Source organism: Microtus pennsylvanicus, chromosome 13 (genome assembly GCF_037038515.1).
Source record: "Microtus pennsylvanicus isolate mMicPen1 chromosome 13, mMicPen1.hap1, whole genome shotgun sequence".
In the NCBI taxonomy this organism is placed as follows: Eukaryota; Metazoa; Chordata; class Mammalia; order Rodentia; family Cricetidae; genus Microtus; species Microtus pennsylvanicus.
Genome location: NC_134591.1, coordinates 33,048,856 through 33,066,506, shown reverse-complemented (window position 1 = coordinate 33,066,506; position 17,651 = coordinate 33,048,856). Strand labels below are relative to the sequence as shown.

The 17,651-nt window shown below is 39.9% G+C and overlaps 1 protein-coding gene across 3 annotated transcripts in view; it reads left to right on the top strand.

Annotated features, from left to right (window-relative positions):
• Positions 1 to 11,428: 11,428 nt before the first annotated feature.
• LOC142833849 (cytochrome P450 2J4) overlaps positions 11,429 to 17,651 on the top strand; it is a 29,305-nt gene continuing 23,082 nt past the window's right edge. For all 3 annotated transcript variants that reach the window (XM_075945691.1, XM_075945690.1, XM_075945692.1), the window contains exon 1: positions 11,429 to 11,837. Coding sequence is in view for 2 of the 3 variants with exons in the window: in XM_075945690.1 (XP_075801805.1) it covers positions 11,628 to 11,837 (210 nt within the window). In the remaining variant the exon portion in view is untranslated. The remainder of the gene's footprint in view (positions 11,838 to 17,651) is intronic.

The following is a 17,651-nucleotide window of genomic DNA, read 5'->3' as shown; positions in this document are numbered from 1 at the left end:
GCCTGACCAGCTCGGACTATATAAGCCAAACCAGAAATAAAAACAAAAATCAATAAAGCAAAATAAACAACTCTTCCTTATCAATAGGAACGATGAATTACTCTTCATGTCTTAACATATGGATGATCTTAGAGCCTATACCCACACTCTAAATGTCTAAACAACAGAGAGGCAACAAGTAATTCTTTTGCCCTCCCTGTGTCCCAAACTGACATATGAGGATGGTGGGACCATGGGCAACTTGGACCTAAGCCTACCACCTGACTGATAATGGGTCCTGCATACTAGGTCAGTTGGTCAGTCCCTTTCCCTTGGCTTTAGTTCTTCTTCTTAACAAAAGTTAACTCCACACTCCATATCCTAGCCACCCATGTTCTGTGCTTAGAGCAGGCTGCCAGATACTCTGTCATTAAACTTAGGGTTTGGAGTATTTATTCAAAAAATCCAAGTGTAGCCTTTAAAAATTTTCCTAGACAATTCTTTAAAAATGTCTCAATGAGATTCTATTTCTCTTTTAAACTGCCAATTAGATGCTGAGTTTAACCGACTTCTCGTGCAAGGTTTCCAGACACTTATTCCTTATGCAGGAGCCTTATGCTACAAATGGCTCATTACAGTTAGGATGTCCTTCTACAGAACCCTGGTACATGGCCTACTCTAACCAGTGGTACAATTGTGTTTAACCTTACTACACGAATTTTCTCTCATAATATTTCTGATTGGGTTGTACAGTTACTACCTACTGGCCCTCTGATGATTGACGGACCCTCTTCTGAGGCTCCTAACTGCTGCCCTTTCTACATCGTCTCTTTTGTCAGCTCCGAGAGAAATCTGCGCCCTAAACTTATAAAGCAGTTTGGGTGGCCTCTGAAGAAGGATCTCACCCCATGCTACTCATTTCTCTTTGTGCCACTCTGGATATTTTTTTCAGGACTCAGAACTAAAGCAGCTGGACTTCGGGTCAGCTTCACATCCTTTAGGACCAACTTGATTCTTTAGCTGCCAAAGTAGTCCACTTCTAGATCTTACTATTACCAAGGATGGGATCCATGCTCTCCTCCTAGAACAATGCTGCTTCTGCACCAACAAATCCTAACTGGTTTGAGATGGGACCCAAAGACATAGGGACCAGAAAAAAAAATCCAATCCCAAGCCTCTTCCTATGTATGGGCTTCAGTTTCCTCCCACTTTGGCTCCTCTGATGATCACCCCTTTCCTTCTTATTCTCACGCTCACATTTTTTACCCTGTCTTATCCTCTGAACTTCCTTCTGTACCCAAACAAAGACTCCATGTAAGCCCTGCCAGTGGCCATAATCCTGCAACAGCTGTGGGGTGCCAACAGGTACATCTCAGCCAACTCACCAATCAGACCAAGAAAGGTCTGGCCTGCAAAACAAAGCATAACCCTCGCAAATCAAAAAGGTTTTGTGTCCACAGTGCTTCTCCAAAATTAAAGAGGACTCCATGACTGCTGAACAAAGGGGACAGCTGTGCCTTCCTAGGAGAAGAATGCTATTTGTATGCCAACTGATCCATCCCGGCACAGAAAACACTAAACTACTGTTAGAACTCAAAAAAAAGAGGAACAGACCATACTTTCTGGAAGGGTATCCGAACTGCTTGGAAGAATGCCATGGACTTCCCCCTTGGCAGGTCCAATCACAACAGTTGTACTAACTTTCCTCCGTGACCCCTGCCCTTTCACCTGTGTCACCACCCACAAGGTTACTGATTTCTTCATAGCTTAAAGCTGCCAGCTCCTGTCCTCCCTGGAGGAGACCTCTATCCCTAAAGAATGGCTTAGCCCCACCCTGACCATTTCCCTTTACCTGTAAATACTTGGTATCAAAAACAACCCACCCTGCTTTGAGTCACCACCCCCGACAACTTCTTGGTAGCTCTCTCTGTGTGTGTTTGTGTGTGTGCACATGCGCTCGTGAATGCATGCGCCCATGTCCATACAAAGGTTGGGGTCCCTTGATAGTCAAATAAAGCACTGAGCCTGTTGAGATGAAGTGTGCCTGCTTCTCTGCCTTATCTTTCTTACCTGCAGTGCCCTCAGAGACTGGAAGAATATGTCAGATTCTCTGGAGACGGTAGTTATAGGCAGTCTATAGACTATAGTATATAACTATAGACATATAGTTATATGTCAGATTCTCTGGAGATGGTAGTTATAGGCAGTTGTGAGCTGTCACATGGATTCTGTAACCAAATCCAAGTCCTCTGACAGAACAACCAGTGCTTTAAATTGCTGAACTCTCTCTCCAGCTCCAGAGTCCTAGCTCTTAATGGGACCATTTGTGTTAGAGGAAGCAGGCTAGAAAGAGAGAGAGACCGAGACACAGAAAAATCTATAGACCAGCAACTGGGCCCTGATGGGAGAGGTTTCAGGGGTGGAAGTGAGTTTGTGATCTAGTTTTTCCTGCTTAGTCCAGCTGAACAGGCGGTTATCATCATCCATGACAGGCTGAAAATGGGCATCAGCACAGCTTGTGGAGGCCGAAAAATCCAAGCCCATTTTCACCTTGTCTGACTGTCAGAGTCTGGGGACAAACAGGCTTAAAGGCACCTTCTAACTCAGGAGGTGATTGCCTGACCCCCCCCCCTTTTAAAGTTAAAAAGCAAGTTCTTTTTAAAGTTAAAAAGCAAGTTTTTCTCAAGGTATAAAGAATTACTAAATGGTTTTGAGAATAGGCAAGAAAAATGTAAGTCACATGTAATTTTTGAAATACATATGTTTTGTTTCGAAAAGGCCTTTTATCTTCCTGTATTTGGGTTACAGTAGGGTTAGAAGGTAGCAGCTCTGTGCTGTATGACTATCCTTGCTTATCTATCTACATCTATCTATCTATCTATCTATCTATCTATCTATCTATCTATCTATCTATCTATCTATCTATTCTTTAGCAAGAATATGTAAGGACCTTTCTAGTTCTTGAAGAAGTGAGGAGTTTCAACTAAATGTTTACACTTAGGTTGCATACACAAAGCATATATCTATATGGAGAAATATTTACAAAACTCAAAATTATTTTAAAAGATTAGCAATACTTTAAAAATAACTACTGATGATGTAATACACTACAGTAGGCCTGGGGACACAAAGTTAAGGGGAATGAGTCATTGTCTCTCTCTTCCATGGAGATAGTCACATAACTCTGACCAGGTCCAATGGTTTTCATCAACCTCTAGCCTCATAGTTCCAACTGTGTACAATTACACAACGGAAATTTCCATCTGACTAATACCCTTCTGAAGTTAAGATAGCTCGGTGCCCTCCGGACAGCTGGTGGTCAGGATATGCAAATATACTTCTGCTCCTCCCATTGTAACTATGAGGTCACCTGGGGAAGGGCAGTGATTAGTGTACAGGGCTCAGTGTATGTGACTTGGGGCACCTTGTCACCTAGGCAACAGAATTCTGCTGACTGGATCTCTCAAAGGTGACCCTGTGAGTTAATCTTTTGTGTCATGTTAATGAAGTTTTTTGTTACTTTCGCCTCCAGTTACAGTGGGTATAAAAGCTGTGGAAAATAAACGCAGGTGATTTCAGGGACTGAGTGATATCTGAAATACCCTCCCAATACTGTCTTTTGTTTCCTGTCCTATCGTTTTTATGCATCTTCATATAATTTTCCTATTCCCACGCTTCTACCCTGGTAAGAAGTATTTTGGTGGAGGCCGGTCCTCGACAGTGGATGTTTTGGTGTCCCTCATTCTCCTTTAGGTAACCCCTCATTCCTGCCCTTTGCTTAACACCAGGAAACTTTATGGTTGGCCAAGTTGGACTTTGGTAGAATCAAATATGCTCACAAATATACTTTGGTCTCTATCTATCTAGGGTGAACATACTTTTGTCCATAGCTTGCTAAGAAAGGTTAGCACAGCAGTTGTGATAAATGGTGGTGCAATAAGCATGGGCATGCCGACATTTCAATTGCATTTTGACTGATTCCTTTTGATGAACACTCAGGAGCAGTATAGCTGTATTATACGAAAGTTCTATGTTCATTTGAGTATCTTCTGTACTGATATCCATTGCTGATTAACTAATTTACATTAGTGCCCTCAAAAAGCACCAAAAAGTTCTAGAAAGGTGATGGCAGAAATTAAAATATTATGAGTGGGCACATGCTACCATCCCTAACCCCACCACTTTCCTCCTCTTGGCTATCAAAGTATCAAAACAGTGGTCCATAAAGGAATTAGAATTTCCATTGGAAACTCATGCTGAGGGAAGTCTAAATACTTATGCCAGGGAAAGCAGGAACTTTGTTTTAAAATTAAGTTTATTCTTTTATTTTATATCCTGATCAAAGTTTCTCCTCCCTCCTCGTCTCCTCTTCCCTCTCCCACTTTCTTTACACCCCCTACATCCACACCTTCTCTGTTTTTGTTCAGAAAGGAGAAGGTCTCCCATGGATGTTAACAAAGCATAGTATATAAAGCTGAGGTAGGACTAAGCTCCTCCCCTTGTGTTTAAGTCTGAGCAAGGCAACCCAGTATATGCCAAAGTGTTAGGAGCAGCTCCTGTTCCCACTGCTAGGAGTCGCACAAATAGCCTAAGTTACACAACTGACACATCAACGTAGAGTCCTAGTTTGGTCTCATGCAGGCTCCTTAGCTGTCAGTCCAGACTCTGTGAGATTCTATGAGTCCAGGTTAGTTGTTTCTATGGATTCCCTTGTGATGACCTTGATAATCCTGGCTCTTTCAATCCTTCCTTCCTTTCTTCCAACAGGATTCCCAAGCTCGGCCCAGTGCTTCACTGTTGGTCTCTGAATCTGTTTCCATCAGAAAACTGAATGAAGGCTCTCTGAAGATAAACAGGGTATTTACCAATCTCATTACAGAAGATGATCATTTCAGGCTACCTATCCACTATTGCTTTGATTCTAAACTGGTGTCATCTTTGTAGATTCATGGGAGTTTCCCTGGCACCAGGTTTCTACCTGACCCCAAAGGCCCCCCATATCAAGATACATCTTTCAGTACTCTCCCTCTCCATCCACCCCCAACGTCATCCCTTCCATCCCCACCCATCCCCAGGCTACCCAAGACATCTCTTCTATTTCCCTTTCCCAGGGAAATCCATACCTTGGGCCCTTCTTGTTACCTAGTGTCTCTGCGTCCTTGGATTATAGCATGGTTATTCTTTACAGCTAATAATCACTTAAGAGTGAGTACATACCATGTTGGTCTTCCTGTGACTGGATTACCTCACTCAGGATGTTTTTTTTTTCCTAGTTCTATCTATTTGCCTTCAAATTTCCTTATGTCATTGTTTTTAACAGAAAAGTAATTCTCCATTAATATCACATTTTTTTATCTATTCTTTGGTTGATAGGCATCTACGTTATTTCTAGTTTCTGACTATCATGAATAATGCTATTAAAATGAACATAGTTAAGCAAGTGTCTTTGTGGCATATGCCCAAGAGTGTTATAGCTGGGTCTTGAGATAGACCTACTCCCAATTTTCTGAGAAACTGCCATATTGATTTTCAAAGTAACTATACAAACGTGCATTTCTCTAGTGTCTAAATATATCAAACTTTTTCACATATTAGGTAACTATCTATACTTTTTTAAAGATATAACTATTCAATTCATTTGCTCATTCATCAGTTGGATGACATGTTTGTTTGAGTCTTGCTCATTTGGCTGTTTGTTCATTTGGTTGGTTGGCTTTGAGTGAATAACTGCCAAAGATTTTTTCCTACTCTGGGCAGTTGCTTCACTCCACTATCTCTTTTGCTGTTCAGAAGTTTCTTAGTTCCTTGAAATCCCATTTCTCTGTTTGGTGATTACATCCTGAGGTATAAGAGCTCATAAAATCATTGTTCCTACAACGTAAAGTGTTTCACCACTGACTTCCTATAAGAATTTCAAATACTTAAGACTTACATTAAAATCTTTCATGTATTTTGTTCTGATTCAGGTACAGAGTAAGGAATAGGTATCTGGTTTTCAACTTCTACATGAAGATAACTAGTTTTACAAGCACCTGATATTGGATTCCCTTTGTATGCTTTAAATACCATTGGTGAGTAAAGAAACTGCCTTGGCCTGTTGATAGAGCAGAACTTATATGGATGGAGAAAACTAAATGGAATGCTGGGAGAAAGAAAGCAAAGTGGGGATAAGCCATGAAGCCTCTGCCAGAGACAAACACACTGAAAATTTTCTGGTAGGCCATGACCTTGTGGTGATGCAGAGATTAATGGAGACGAGTTAAATTAAGATATAAGAGTTAGACAAGAAGAAGCTTGAGCTAATGGACCAAGCAGTAATTTAATTAATACAGTGTCTGTGTGCTTATTTTGGGGCCGAGCAGCAGGAAATGAACAAGTGGCTTCCTCACAACAAATTGGCACCCATGTGGCCAACTAAAATCCACTTAAAATCTGAGAGAATTTGGGAAGGAATCCTAAACACACACACACACACACACAGAGAGAGAGAGAGAGAGAGAGAGAGAGAGAGAGAGAGAGAGAGAGAGAGAGAGAGAGAGAGAGAGAGAGAGAGAAACAACAGAATTAAGCATGGTTTGGTAGTGGCATTTTCTTGGTTGGGTTCGGTTTGCTAAAAGCAAGCAGAGGCTTGGCTCCTTTAAGAGATGTTTTCCTGATTCAGCAGTAGTAGACTAAAGGCCACAATGTTTGATGCCTGCTCTCTGGGCCATGTGGCCAGCACAACCTCTGGCTTTTTCAGGATACTGAGCATTTGAATGGGGTTTGTGACCAATGTGCAATGGCTTGCTCGGTAGCAAAATGGACCAGCTGTGTGCCTAGAGATAGAGCATTATGCATGGTTCTTGGAGGTGGCGAGCAGCTCAACCATGCTGGGATGGTCAGGACAAGCAGGCAGTGTGGTATTTCCCCTAGCAATGACATAACTTAAGTTTGTAAGAAGCGCTTAGTGTTTTAAGTAGCACTTCTGATCAGTAAAGAATTACAGATGCATAATAAGACAGATGCAGACATAAAATACCTCTAAATGAAAGACAGTGTTTAAAAAATTTATGTAGGCTTGAGAGAGAGAAGATAAAGAGTATAGAGTTTTAGATTTAGAAAAAAAATAAAACAAAGTCTTTAAAGAGACAGAGTATAGACAGTCATAAATTAAAAGGAATAAAGAAAAATAAGCTATGTAAAGATGAAAAATTCACAGAGAGTCTGGATTATGTATGTTATTGTATTTTCTTTGAATTTTTTTTACTGTGAAGGAGCTAAGTACAGAGACACATTTCATTATATGTACTGCTAAGTTAAACAAAGATAAAGGTATCTTTACTTCAGAATTTGAGCCTACAGATATGTTGCTTTGGAAAAAAAGGTTCTTTTTTTTGTTTCCACAAAGGATGAGAACCTGTGGAATCCTAGACTAATGTGGTTTGATTGACCAAGACTTCCTGAAAGGTTGCCGTGAACAATTCCAAAAAATTACTTCGCTCAACAAAAAGCAGGAAGCAGTTTGGAGAAAAACTACAGCCATATTTCCAAATATTGTTTATAAATGTTTGTTTACATTTAAAAGGGGATATGCTATATATATTTGCATTGGTATGCATCTTGGTTTATTGATACAGATTTAAAGTCAATTTTGTCATATGTTTATTTCTTCTCTGGATTAAGGTATTGTGTTTGTACAGATCATTTAAAGGTGTAATATATAATTCAGAAATATAGGTTAATAGAGAGTCATCTATAATAGTCAAGCTTGTAGTCATGTTAGTTAGATTTTCCAGATGTACAGAGATGTATTTCAGATGAATAGGCATTCTTCAAACTTTCCTTTCAAAGATTTTAGAATATGGCATTTAGAATGTTTTAAGAACTTAGGACTTATCATGACAATGAAACACATCCTGGTAGCACCAATTACTTCAAGAGGAAGATGGACATCAAAGAGGCTTCTTATGGAGTTTGCTAGCCATTAAGGCAAAAAACTACTCTTGCCTGAACTGCTTGATGAACTGGACATGCAGGACCCAGAGAGAAATGACTGCTGGACTTGCCTAAAGGTGAAATGATTCTGCAGGGTCTTGCTTCATAAAAAAGTCTGCCAGACATTCTGCAGGACACACACACACACACACACACAGACACACAAAACATTACTGACAAACTGCCAATATAGGTGGAACTGTCTTTGAGATTTCCTGCTTCATGAAAAAGTCTGCCAGATACTTTAGGCCTTTAGCTGAAGATAGATGCCCCAATGGTAGAGAAGAACTCTGGGAGACTGTCCAGGCAGCAAGATGTCTCTGTCAATTCTAGAGTTTTAGAAGTTGCTTACAATGAACTTATTGTTTACTTAGGTAATATTATATCCTTCTGGAGTCTTTGATGGAATTGAAGAATTTATAGTTATAGTTTTCCTTAGTCATGATAAAAGATAATATAGATATAAATATTGTAACTATAATTTTTGCTTGATACCTGTTTTCTTATATGTAATTTCACTATGTGAAATTTAAAACCTTTTTTATTTAAACAGAAAAGGGGAGGAGATATGGGATTCCCTTCAGTATGCTGTGAACACCATTGGTAAATAAGGAAACTGCCTTGGCCTGTTGATAGAGCAGACCTTAGGTAGGCGGGGAAAACTAAACTGAATGCTGGAAGAAAGGAGGCAGAGTCAGAGAGAAGCTATGTAGCCCTGCCAGAAATGGACGCCGGAACTTTAGCCAGTAAGCTAGAGTCACATGGCGATACACATATTAATAGAAATGGGTTAAATTAATATATAAGAGTTAACCAATAAGAAGCTAGAGCTAATGGGCATAGAGTGTTTTAAGTAATAGAGTTTCTGTGTGATAATTTCAGGGCTAAGCAGCCAGAAACTAACAAGTGTCTTCCTCCAACAATCACCATTTAAAAAAATATGCTACCATATTCTAGAGTATGTTGGTATCTTAGAATCAGATGCATGCAGCTGTGTGAGCTTTCTTCTGGGTCCTCTATTTCATTCCATTGTTCTATATGTATGTTTTGTGTCAATATCATGGTGATTTTGTTACTAAGGTTATATAGTACAATTTGAAAGTACATATTGTAATTATCTATCTTCTCATGAGTATTGTTGGCATTTTCATGGGGATTATATTTTCACTATATTAATCTACCACATCATGACAATGGGGGCCTTTCCATTTCCTGGAGTTTTCTTTGATATCTTTCTTCTCTGCAGTGCAGCATTTTTTTCTAGACATCTATCACTATCTTGATTAAGCTTATTTCTAAAAATTTCATTGTTTTTGAAGTTCTTTTGACTAAAATTGTTTTTCTGATTTGTTTCTAAGTTGATACATAGTTGATCTATAAAAAAGCTATTATTTTTTTTATTTTATATTAGCTTGGTATAGGCTGTTTTGCTGAGTTTGCCTTTAGGCAAATGTCTTCAAGTAGAGATCATATTGTCTTTGGGATAATTAGTCTACCTCATTCTCTATTTATATTCCTTTTATTCTGTTCTCTTGCTGCTCTGCCTTGAATTCATTCGTAAGTGCAATACAGAATATGTGTGCTGAACGTGGATTAGCTCTGGGTTTGCTGAACACGCAGCCTTTTTTTTATATTGAGGTGTGACCCTTGATCCTGTTTGTGCACAATATTGAACTTACCTGTTTGTACAGGCTGAATCATCATAGTATCCATGGAATGAAACCAACTTGATCATGGTGCATGATTTCTTTTAATGTGAAGTTGTTAGATATCAGGGACTCTACCTTATACTCCTCTTTTCTTTGTTGAAAAATACTTGTTGTTCTAAAGCTCAGTATTTGTTATTGATCTGTTTATATTTTATGTTTTTAATTCAATTGTATATAAATTTATAGAATATTATTTCTTCTATATTTTCAATTTATTGAAGGACAAGTCTTCAAAAATAAATTCTAACAATTCTCTCAAAAGTGTCTGTTTGTTTTCACCACTAATTAGTTGGATCTTTCCAGGGTTTCTTTTCCTTTTTTAAGATGTCAGTCTCTTTAATCTTTTCAAAGAATCCACTCCTTGTTTCACTCCTTCTCTTTGTTATTCTTTTATGTATGATTGCATCCATGTCAGCCATCATCTTTATGAGTCCCTTTGGGTTCTGGTTGGTGCTTGGTTTTCAAAAACATTGTGCTGTATCCTCAAATTATTTGTCTGATACTGTCTGATTTTTTTAATACAAATACTTGGAAGAAATATAGGCTTGTATTAGATATACCTTACCTCTTCTTTAGTAATAGAATGTGTTTATTTTGCCTTAGTTTCTGAAGAAAATTATTTGCAGATGTAGATCTCTGCATTGGTAGAGTCCCCTCCTTGGTGGCTGCTTGGAATTTGCCACTCCTTTATTTTGTGTTTTCATGTTTGTTAGCCTGTTTCTGATGAAAGGTTGACGGGCATTCATCTTATTCCCATATATGTCAATGGTGTTCTATCCTGTGTTTCTAGGATTTTTTTCATTACTATTAGCAATTTGAGTTAGTGTGGATACAGTTTGGTTCTTGGGTGTCATAAGGTAAAAGGAGAAAGGAATCCCACAAGTAATCCACTGACCTCCATAGGCACTCCAAGTCACAAGTGTAAGCACACAAATAATAAATAAGTAGCTTTGCCATAGGTCCCTGAATTCAGTCCCCAGAACCACAACAATAACAATATTATCCATAATAGTAATCAGGACCAGGATGCTCCTCCAACAAATGTTAACTAGGTATCCATGGATGCACTTTTTTTTTGGCAAGCATAGCTCTGCTAAAGGGAAGTGATTTCATGAAGAGGTAAGAGCACTGCTTCTGAGTGCTGAGGTTAAAGACATTCGTCACCACACTCCATCTAATTTCTTTTTAATTTTAATTTAAACATAATCACATCATTTCTTCCCTTCCCTTTCCTCTCTTCAGTCCTGCCCATGTCTCCCCACTCAGACTAATGACCTTCTTAAAAATCGATTAATATAATTGTTATCTATGTAAACACATGGATATATAAATACAACCTCCTGGGTCCATTTTGTTTCTGGTCTGTTCATGTTTTCAGGGCTGGCCACTCCACTTAGTATAGAATATCCAGTTAGAGAACCCCTCTCTGGAAAAGACCAAATCTCCACATCAGCAGCTCTTAGTTGCCTGTAGTTCTTTCTCAAGGCTTGGGCCCCCTTGAGATTTCCTGGTTCCACTCAGCCTATCCATTGGTGCCCTTTAAAACCATGTTTCCTGTGTGTTCCCCTGGGAATCTAGTACCAGGCACCTGGCTGGGCATAGCACTAGTCACTATAGAATTACTCCTGGACACCTGCAGGGCAAAACACAGCCAGGAAGTGCAGGTCAGGGAAGGTTGGGGAGGAAAGGGTAAAAACTCTGAGAGGAGGGGCGGGGCGGGGCGGGGCTGGGCAAAGAGCTCTGTGCCTGATTAGAGCTGCTCCCTCAAGCTGATTGGAAGCTACTCCAGGAAACATTGGTGGGGCAAAAGAGCCCAGCTTCAGGGAGAAAACAGGAGGGACACAGGAAGGGATAGGAAGGGACTAATGAAGGGATTGGTTCTGTGGGGAGCCCTTGGTGGTTAACACCTGGGACTTGTTCCAGTTCAGACTCTCATTACTCAAAGAACCGGTTTCAGTTCCAGCCATGCTAGCTGCTGCGGGCTCCCTGGTGGCTGCTGTCTGGGCTGCACTCCATCTCAGGACTCTGCTGCTGGCTGCTGTCACCTTCCTGTTCCTGGCTGACTACCTCAAAAATCGGCGCCCCAAGAACTACCCACCGGGTCCCAGGGGTCTGCCCTTCGTGGGCAGCATTTTCCAGTTGGACTTTGAGAAGCCCCACCTCTCAATACAGCCGGTAGGATGGGCAAAGGGTACCTAGCTCTGTCCTGATGTAATCATGAGCTACAGAACAGGGGACATCTTGGTGCTAGGACAGAGGACCAGGTTCAAAGGGTGGTGGTGACAACCTGCTATTCCAAACGAAAACTGTGTGTTCTCCTTTAAGAAATATGCTGTTCAGTTTTCAAAAAGTTGGAGATAATTCTTACCCTTGTACTTTTGGGTTTTAATTTTTGTCGTAATTCTTTTATTGTTAGAGAACGCACTGTATATGATTTTAATTCCTTTAACCTTTATTATTTAAGTCCAGGTGCATTGAAGGAGGCATGGTGATATATCTTGACAAAGAAGACTGGCCAACTTCAGAAATGTGTTGGAAAGTGGTACCTCCACTTACTTGGTTAAAGTTCTTGTTGAGAAAAATGAAGTATATTTTTCTCTTGACTGGAGTTTTCTGCAAATATTAGTTCTCTCTTATTAATCCTTGTTTGGTCCTTCTACATCCTTGCTGACTGTTCCTCTACTGATTTTATCAACTCCAGAGAAAGATGCACTGGAATCTCCAGCTCTGCTGGGAGTCTGACTGTCTTTCCACTCAGTTCTGGAAGCTCTCCCCTATATTGGAAAGACTGTCATGCTCACTATGAACACATGTACGACTGTGGTTCTTCTTTCTGGTGAATGACCATCTTCCATGTAATGTTCCTCTTTATCCACAGTAATTTTCCTTGCTTAGATAGTGAATCCTCCAGCCATGTTTAATTATCGCTGTCACTTCCCATTGCATGTGAAGAGTGAACATGTCTTATTATTTATTTCTATTTAATGGTTTAAGCACACAATTTATTCCCACCTCTGTTTTTTTTTCCATTATCCCTTCACTGTGTATTTCTTGGACCCTCTCCGAGTAGATGCCTTTCTAATCATCTTCTCTCTCTTTACATCTCTACTATTGTCCTCCCAGCATCTGTTCTGTTACTCAATACACACAAGCAGCTCATGAGAGTTTGCTAACAGCATTTTCCATGTGTAGTGCAGCGACTACAAACATGGGGGAGCCCTCTCCCCTATATGATGCACTGCCCCAGGTGCTGTCCCCACTCACTGAGACCCACATCCCACACTGCCTGCTCTGCAGTGTCAGTGCAGCTGGGACTCAAAGGCACAGGAGTCTGTTGTCTTTGCCCCTTATCATCCTCCCATAGCAGTCTTTTCTCAGACCGTTCAAGTTCATCATTTCCTTTCTGACCTCAAGCACTTTCTTTCTTCATTCCCTCAGAGGAGGCTGTCACAGAAAGAAGCTTCTTAGCCTTGCCCTCCACATAATGTCTTTCCCTCCTTCCTACACTGTCTTTACCCCGATTGTAGAACACTAGGTTGATTATCTGCTGCACTTAACATTTTTAGATGTCCTCCCACTTCCTCCGGCCCTTTTGGTTTCCCTATGAGTAGCAAGACATTCTCTCTGCTCTCAAGAGATTTCTGTGTTTTGAATTTTGAGGCTGATATTGACAGTTTTGCTTGCACTTGTCGTTTTATGCCGTTGAGTTCTTGATGGTAGATTTGTATTTTGCCAGACTAGGAAGTTCCAACCATACTTCAAGAATTTTCTCTTTCCTGTTTTTTTGGGGACATCTATTTAATGAGGCACAGTTGTGATGCCTCTGGTGCTGGGTCTTCCATTTTGCTGCCTGTTTCTCTGTGCAGTACAGGGTGGACCTGCTTCTCACATTACTAGGCCCCTCTTCTAAAGCACAACCCCAATTTATAAATTGTTGGGATTATTTTATTATTGGCTGTGTTGACATATTTTTTATGACAATGAACCTAAGGCTTGTAGATTTGAAAATAGATACAGAAAATATCACCCGTTTTCTCCCAAATCACACATATGGAAGAATAAGAACCCGGAGTCAAGCAGGTTATATACCTTCCAATTTAATGTCTTGAGCCCAGATGAGTCATCTCTCTTAAAAAAGAAAATACATTAAACTCTTCAAACGTCTTGATTGAAATCAAGAGAGTCCAGTTAATGCTTTTGTTGGTGAAACTTATGAGCCTAAAACGTACTTGCTTCAAAGGTAAGGCCTAAAAGCAGCCTTGTTTCCTATCTAATTTTTCTTGGAGCACTTTCTAGCTTTCCCTCATTGAAAATCTGACTGACCCTGGCAACAATAAAACCTGTTCTGACTTGCATGCTGCCTAGAATTGTGAACTTCTTGCAGTTGAGGACTTCTGAATTCCCTATCACTTGCCGTGACCTTTGGCTATGTGTCCTCTAATAAGACTTTTCTCCTGGAGGAAGTAACCTTTATGTTCTTGCATGTACTCATTCTTCAGTCTTTGTATCTGTATTGCCATACATATCACAGTATGAGTATTTTAACCTTCACACTATATATATGTTTTGCTGACAACCTCACTATTTATGAATTGGTTCCAGTACTTTATCTTCATCTCAGTTTCTAGCAGGACTATAGCAGATGTCGTCTTAGGCCGTGCATTGCACATTTTCTGCACTCTAAGGCTCTCTCAGAAGATGGTCAATGAGCGTGTTACTCTGAAGAGGAGTTAATGTGCCAAGGAGTGTACATAGCTGTGCTTAAATGAGTGCATGTGCACAGAATTATAGTGAAGAGCAGATACACACTCTGAAATTTCAAGGAATACTTTAGTCTTCTATAAAGTCTTAAAAGTACTTCTACCAAGCTTTGTTATGTCCGTAGATTTATTTTCTGTTTCCTTATTGAATAGAAAGTGATTTTTTCAGCTTAAAAGGAATATATACAGTTTTGGTTAGGTTTAATCCACTTAACAAAACCTAGACATTACCTGAGGAAGAGGGAACCTCAATTAAAGAGTTGTCTCCATCACCTTAGTGTGTGGGACATTTGATTTTGGTTGTTAATTAATATAGCAGAGTCCAGTCCACAGAGATGACATCACTCCTGCACTTGATGATGAAATACAACTTGTAAAAGTAAACCCTTTCTTCCCAAGTTGCTTTTCGTCAGTGATTTATCACAACAGAAAGCACACGAGGACATGTACATTCTGAAAAAGAAAAACAACATAAGAACACAATTAAGCAGAAGAGACAAAGAACTACTTCTCTACAAACAAGACCACTAACACATTCTCTTATGTACCACCATGTACATACACTTACCCACTCAGAAATAATTTCATATAACTTGTTCATCTAGGTTTTGAGATTTTATCATAATAAAAATAAAGTTACAGTGCCACTGTTTATGGCAGTTCTCTGTTTCAGAACTTCTCTTTATTGAAGAACTTTCTGTAATAAACTCCGGAACAGGAAGAAGACAGCCAAAGCTCTAAAGCTCACTGGCCAGCCTGCCATGCCTTTTCAGAGCTAAGGAAATACACTGACTCAAACAAGCTAACAAGGCTGGCAGCTGCTGAAAATCATACCTGAGGTTGACCTCTAGCATAAACACACACAAACACGCGAGTGCGCACGCGCGCAAACACTCTCTCTCACACACACACACACACAAACACACACACACACACACACCTAAAAGAAAAATAGTAAACTTTCAAGTAACAAAGAATATGCAGTTTTTGTTCTTGAACCAATTAGGAAAACACACACATGCACTGACACACACACAGAGTTCACACCTCAGTACACAGAGCTGTAAGGATTCTCATATACTGCTAATGGTGGTGGGAATTTTCCTTCTGAATGCCCCATTTCTATTGCTTCTAAGGGGCTAATAGAACCGGTATGCCATTTGCCTTCATGGATCATTTATCTCATTAATCCATAGCTTCTACTTTCTCTTTATCCAAGACGTTCATCCCGCCCTACATTGTTCTACAACAATACACTTGGAGATGTACTTCTACTATTAACTTTTCTGTCTCGTATTTCTTTTGTCACATTTATATCTCTTATTTCAATCTATTGTTATTTTCAATTTTAACTCTTTTACCCCTCTGAGTCACCTTTAAGAAAATATACTTTAGGGGCTGGCAGGATGACTCAGCACTTAAGAGCAATGCCTGCTCTTCCAGAGGACCTGGGTTCAATTCCAAGCAATTACATGGTGGCTCACAACCATCCGTGAAGAGGTCTGGTGCCCTCTTCTGACCTTCATGCATACACACAGACAGAACATTGTATACATAATAAATAAATATTTCAAAAAAAGAAAATACACTTTGCTTTAATTTTTCAAATGGCTTACTTAATGTATAGTGAAACTGTGCCCTACCTGCCTTAAGACATATACCCAAGGGCCTTCTTGGTTATTTAATACATTATTACATTAATTGGCTGACAGACCTGGCATGGTTGAGAATTGTAAAGATCAGAATCTGCTCATCTTCATTCATTCCACAACAAGATAAAAGTTTTGAATCCCTTGTGTTGAACTAGAAACATACTTGGGCACAAAGCTGGAAAAGATGGAAAGAACATTGACCCTAGTGCCGAGTCTCAGATGCTGGATGCTGCTCCAGTACAAGGAGGGAATCTACGTGGTACACATTCCTAATTACGATGGACTTAAGCCTTATTTTATAAGTTGATCCCTAAACTTCATGATTGATATTGAAAGTTAGTCAATGAATTTAGTAAATAAATTTAGTCAATAAATTCTCATACACCCTAAATCTCACCCACACACTGATCAAGATGAATTTAGTTTTTTCCTCGTTTGTACACATCTATTACTGGCGTCTCTTAAAAGAAAAGGCATACACTTGTTCGCTCTGCCTTATGGACAAGACAAGTCAGATAATGCTAAAACCCAATGAAGCTAGCAAGGACTCTGGATAAAGAACTAAGGAAGTACAGAGTCTAATAAGGATCTATCTATAATATGGGTGTGCGATCCTGGAATCCTATCAAATCATTATGTTTGTTTGACATGACTCACAAAGATTCAAGGTTTTGTGACTGATAGGATAGGGCACAAGTAAATGAAGGTAAGAGTAGGGAAGGAGACCACAGATACCTGGAGGATTGTACCCTCCTGTTTGGTACTACTGACAAGACTCAGGATGACAAAAGGAAACGTGGGTCAACTCAGGACTGATTTGAGAACACACAGGAAGAAGAATCTTTGGAAATGATCACATACTCTCATCAAACTTTGCAAAACCTTATGTCGTCTGCATCTTCATGGGTGTTCTCATTCTCTCCAACTCCCTCTTCTTGCTCCCCTATACTCTGTCACTCATACCTTCATGCCTGGTCCCCATCCCAACTGCCTCTAAAACCCCAAGTCTCATAGAGATTCAAAGGTATTAATTTTCTACAGATGTATATAACATCTGGCAGCGCCCCTCCACCAGGCAAGAGACTTTTTTTAGGCTACATTACTTCATTTGCAATTTATTTCCTCTTTAGAAAGATGATGAAAATTCTAACTATGGTAGAACAGTTACAAAGAATAAAGTAAAGCATAAAGCATACTGAGTACCCACTCAGTGAGGGCAGCTATCTGGACCTGATGGGTTATTTTCTTGGCTCTCACCATATGTTTGTATCCCCGGGCATTTGAACAGAGAGCTCATTCATTTCTCAGAGATGTAGTCGATGGTTGGGTGCCTGGAACTAAACAAAGTGCTTCTCACAGTACCATTCTCATCCTTCCCCACAGAACTCTGCAGGGTGTGGGGAAGTAATTTTTACCGTTTCATAGCTGGTAGCCTGAGACTTGGAAGAGAACACCTGCCCTAAGAGCCCAGTTATTAATTCATAGACCCTACATGTTAGCATTATTCCAGATCTTCACAGATGTCTCCACTTCTATCCTCAGCTCTTTATTGTACAGTTATATCCAGCAAGGTTAGG